This window comes from Gadus morhua, chromosome 21 (assembly GCF_902167405.1).
Source record: "Gadus morhua chromosome 21, gadMor3.0, whole genome shotgun sequence".
Classification (NCBI taxonomy): domain Eukaryota; kingdom Metazoa; phylum Chordata; class Actinopteri; order Gadiformes; family Gadidae; genus Gadus; species Gadus morhua.
In genome coordinates, this window is record NC_044068.1 from 2,536,969 (window position 1) to 2,541,886 (window position 4,918).

The 4,918-nt window shown below is 49.3% G+C and overlaps 1 protein-coding gene across 1 annotated transcript; it reads right to left on the reverse strand.

Moving 5' to 3' along the window:
* Nucleotides 1-515: 515 nt before the first annotated feature.
* On the reverse strand, nucleotides 516-4,531 carry LOC115534846 (adhesion G protein-coupled receptor F5-like). Its single transcript, XM_030346127.1, has 7 exons — nucleotides 4,360-4,531; nucleotides 3,724-3,858; nucleotides 2,569-2,730; nucleotides 1,986-2,138; nucleotides 1,513-1,687; nucleotides 742-789; nucleotides 516-528 (listed from the first exon to the last, which is right to left on the reverse strand). The coding sequence occupies exons 1-7, from the start codon at nucleotides 4,529-4,531 to the stop codon at nucleotides 516-518; spliced, it is 858 nt and encodes a 285-aa protein (XP_030201987.1).
* Between the last annotated feature and the right edge of the window lie 387 nt (nucleotides 4,532-4,918).

Below are 4,918 nucleotides of genomic sequence, written 5' to 3' on the forward strand. Positions count from 1 at the left end.
CCCCCTGGTGTTCACTGAGTGCTCCCGGGGACCACGAGGCGGCCCTAGAGCTCCCGGGAGCTCTAGGGCCCCCTTGTGGTCACTTTGGAAGGTCTAGTTTTTTCAACATTTGGCAACACCCCCGGCCCCTTGCTGCCCCAGTCGACATTTAACTATTACTATTGCATACTATTGATAAGCAAAACATCGAGCTGTGTGATGGAAAGCTGTTTGATGTCATAGTATACTTTATAGTGACTTTAAAATAGCCTGTGAGCCAACTGATTCAGATGGAATCAACATTATGTGATTTAAAAAATGTGTTTAGAGCTTCTGAAAGAGGTGGTACTAGGTGTCTGAAAGGCTTTCTCACACTCAAATCAAATCCAATGAGTGGATTTGTTTGAGTGCAATGTGGTCTATCAGCCAGCAGGTGTTACCCTGTAGACCTTCTAGTAGGATGAACGTCTTCATGCAACAAACCCCACTCCCAGCCGTACAGGTTCTGGATAGAAGTTCTGAGTGTCCTTCTGTAATCAAGGGAAGCAGCTTAAACGAGCAGAGAAACACAAACCGAGACTCACGGAGTCCTTCACTGTTTGGTAGAATTCGTTTTCTTGATTTGTGAAGGCCTCTTGGAAATCAATGGCCATGGTGAGGGTCAGCTGGCTGGTCATCACTGAAACACAACGTGTGCCAACTGTGAGGACACGACGACGCTACTCTGGCACAGAACCTGGGGGCTGCGGGGCGGGGCCCTACCTGGGGCAGGAGTAGGTGTAGGCGTTGCCGTACGACACGAAGAGAGGCCTGGTGAACACAACAGAGGACATAGACTCAACATGTACTCAGCGGTTGTCATGGTATCAGTGTTGAACGTCTGGTGGGTATTGAGTATAAACATGGCCACCCGCCGTATGGCTGCGATGATGACCCAACGGGGGCTTAGCGAGTACCTTAGCCATGTAGCATTAGCTAGGTTGCATTACTCGGGTCGCAGTCCTGAGGTAATACCATTCAGGAAGCATTAGCAAGGTAGCATCATTAGGTAGCATTACATCAGGTCACAACATTCAGGAACTATTTTCAAGCTATAATTAGCATGGTAGCATATCTAATCTGATTATTCAGGTCTTGATACTCTGATAGCAACAATCGGTTAGCATCAGGTAGGGTGCATGGAAAAAGTAGAATTTGTTATTAGCTGGGTAGCATTACTTGGGTCACACCACACAGGTAGTATTAGTATGGTAGCATTAGCTATGTAGCAGTACCTCGGACACACCAGTCAGATAACGTTAGCTTGGTAGCATTAGCTATGTCGCATTACTCTAGTTACCACACTCTAGTTCCAACATACGGATAGCATTTATATGGAAGCCTTAGCATGGTAGCATTAGCTACATGACATAGCCCAGGTAACACTCTAGTTCCCTCATACGGATAGCATTAACATGGAAGCATTACTTGGGTCACACCATCGTAGCATTAGCCTGGTAGCATTAGCTATGTAGCACCGCTCAGGTAACACACTCACTTATGATTGGCTGGCAGAGCTGTCCATCAGCAGGAAATCCATTGATGCATCCACAAGGATCTGTTGTATTTTTACTGGTGCACACGCCATAGGTCTCACACTGTTCACATGACCAGCCATACTCCCCCTCACACTGGCACTTCATGCTGCTGTCGGTTGGTGAGGTGCACACTAAATGAACACAACAAGGACATGTTGTGATGCTACAAGTTAGGCGTGTGGTCAGGACAGGTGTTGGCTGTACAGGTGTTTGCTGTACAGGTGTTGGCTGTACAGGTGTTGGCTGCACAGGTGTTGGCTGTACAGGTGTTGCTGTACAAGTGTTGCTGTACAGGTGTTAGCTGTACAGGTGTTGCTGTACAGGTGTTGGCTGTACAGGTGTTACTGTACAGGTGTTGGCTGCAAAGGTGTTTGCTGTACAGGTGTTGCTGTACAGGTGTTTGCTCTACAGGTGTGTGGAGGCCTTTACCTGTGGTGAGGTTAACCTCTGTCAGAAACAGAACTGGGCTGAGCTGAGAACCAGAAACGGAGATCCCTCTGATCATTGGCCTGGCGACTGCCAGAGACGCTGCCGCCATCTCCAGGGAACCAGGGATGCCCAATTCCACCTCGTACAGCCATTCTAAAGGTGGGGACAGATGAGGGCACTCTGAACGTACATACCTGGCGACTTTGATGACAGAATTGCAACTGGGAAGTGATTTGGTCGTGACTACACAAAGCTCAGCTCTTTTCCGTCATAGGAATACGACTTCAATGACCGTCATCAACATCACATTGACCTCCGACGGATGGCGCCACATCTGCAGCAATCATAGAGCTGTACTATATCCACAGATTTACAAAATCATTTTTAGGCAGTCGTCTCTCATTAGAAAACAGAGACCATTCGCCCTCTGTTATTCTCCGAAAGGAACATTAAGGGCTGCTGGTACGCACAGAAAAAAAACCTTCAACTCGCCACTCTTGGGAATACCTTTGAAAGCATAGTGGGCTTTTAACATGAGGCAAGGTTGAAGTACAGTGAGAGTGTTCAGGGATCAGGCTCTCACCGAATCTGGGCTGGCAGAAGAGACCATCAGTTGGCAGGGATGTGAGACAGGTACAGGTGGCTTCCGGCTGTCCACAGCTTCCATACAGCTGGCAGCTGCGTAACGGCCAGAAGAACGTACTCTCGCACTCACACTGGAATCTATCTGCGACCAGGGCGCATACTGAGGAGGATAAAACATGTCACAGGGCGTAAGAGAGAGCTCCGGGAACCAGGGAATCCCTGTTCATCCTTTCTGCTCTTTCTGAGCTATTGGTAGATCTAAAGCCTCTTTTCTTTAAGATAGTAATTTTCAAACGTGGTATACCGCACACAATCATATATGTGTGACAGTTCCCCTTCTGTGACAACCAAATCAATCTGTCGGCATCATCATCATCATCATCATCATCATCATCATCATCATCATCATCATCCCATCAACCAGTGACACCAGTGGTAAAAACAATGCACGATAAACACGTTTTGCCCTCATTTCCCAACACCATGCTCTACCCGGAGTGGTTCCTGTGAATTGTGAGTCATCTCAGACATCAATCATCAACATGACGGGTTGGACGCCCGTCGCACGGATAGAATTCTTCACAGAAGTAGCTCAGGAGGTAGATCCGGTTGACTGGTAACTGGGCTGCTCCCGATGAGCTGCTTTGTTGACAGCGCTGTCGAGGTGTGTCTTAATTCACATAGGTCGCTTTGAACTAAAGCGTCTGCTTTTGTAAATATAATAAGATTAGTGACTACACCCTAACCTCCTTCTTAATGGCAGCTTATTTTGTTATCAGATGGCTTTAGTGGAGCTGGTGCTGTTGATGAGTGCGGGGTTGAGTATGGCTCACTTGTTGTGGTGTGTGTGGGGTTGAATGTGGCTGAGCTGTGGTGATGTGTGTGTGTGTGTGTGTGTGTGTGGGGGGGGGGGGGGTTGAGTGTGTCTCACCTGTGGTGGTGATGTGTGTGTGTGTGTGTGTGTCTGTGTGTCTGTCTGTCTGTCTGTCTGTCTGTCTGTCTGTCTGTCTGTCTGTCTGTGTCTGTGTCTGTGTCTGTGTGTGTGTGTGTGTGTGTGTGTGGGGGGGGGGGGGGGGGGGGGGGGTTGAGTGTGGCTCACCTGTGGTGTGTGTGTGTGTGTGTGTGGGGGGGGGGGGGGTTGTGTGTGGCTCACCTGTGGTGGTGTTGAGGCCGGTGATGTTGCTGGTCTCAGAGAGGGCTGTGGGGAGCTTCAAGGTGTTCTGGAGGTTCCTGAACTCCTCAAAATCAGAGGTCTGGACTTGAATCTCCAGAAGGTATTCAATGGGACCTAACAGACACACGTCCAGAGGTTACACATGACTCTCCTATGGGAGGGGCACATGACTCTCCTATGGTAGGGGCACATGACTCTCCTATGGGAGGGGCACATGACTCTCCTATTGTAGGGGCACATGACTCTCCTATGGTAGGGGCACATGACTCTCCTATGGTAGGGGCACATGACTCTCCTATGGGAGGGGCACATGACTCTCCTATGGTAGGGGAACATGACTCTCCTATGGTAGGGGCACATGACTCTCCTATGGGAGGGGGCATCATGCCTTGGCAGAAACAGCAGACCTCCATATCCCAGATCACCATCAGTTAAAGGCTAAGAATCAGGTGCGCCGAATCAACTGTGGACGTTGTATTTGTCAGGATGAGCTCGATGGGGGGGGCTTGGATGGGGGGGGGGGGGAGCTGGATGGGGGGGGGAGCTGGATGGGGGGGGGAGCTGGATGTTAATCAGCCATGATTTACATCCAGCCCCCCCCTCCTCCAGCCTCACGGCAGACCACCACCGGGGCCTTCTCCTTACTGCTGCTTGGTGTGCTTGCAGAACCAACTGCAACAGTTTCAGTTAGAACGGACACCTGCTCCTCACTGGGCCGCACTGCCAGCAGCAGGAGCAGGAGGAGGGGCAGGCGGCTCCTGGGCATCCTCAGGTCCAGCGGGGCCATGGTAGCCTATCCCCTAGGGGGCGCCAGAGATCACTCCAGGGGGGGACTTGGCCAGATCCAGATCTGTCCTCGTTATACCTACAAAACGATTGATGATATGTTGATTATCATGAAGTAAGTAATATTATTCTACTTCATTTAAGAATGCTCGATTCTGATTGGCTGGGAGGGGTGCATTAATACGGCATATTGCCCGCTGACTTGTCGGTTCTACTTGATGCTGACTGAGCGCAGTAGATCAATACGCTGCTTGTATCGTTTTCTATCACATACATTTCAAACATGAGGGAGGGAGATGAACTTAAACGGAGTATACATTTAATAAGCATGAACTACGAATAAGAAAAAGGCTAATTATTAAAGTATTTGAATTGTTTTATTATGTTG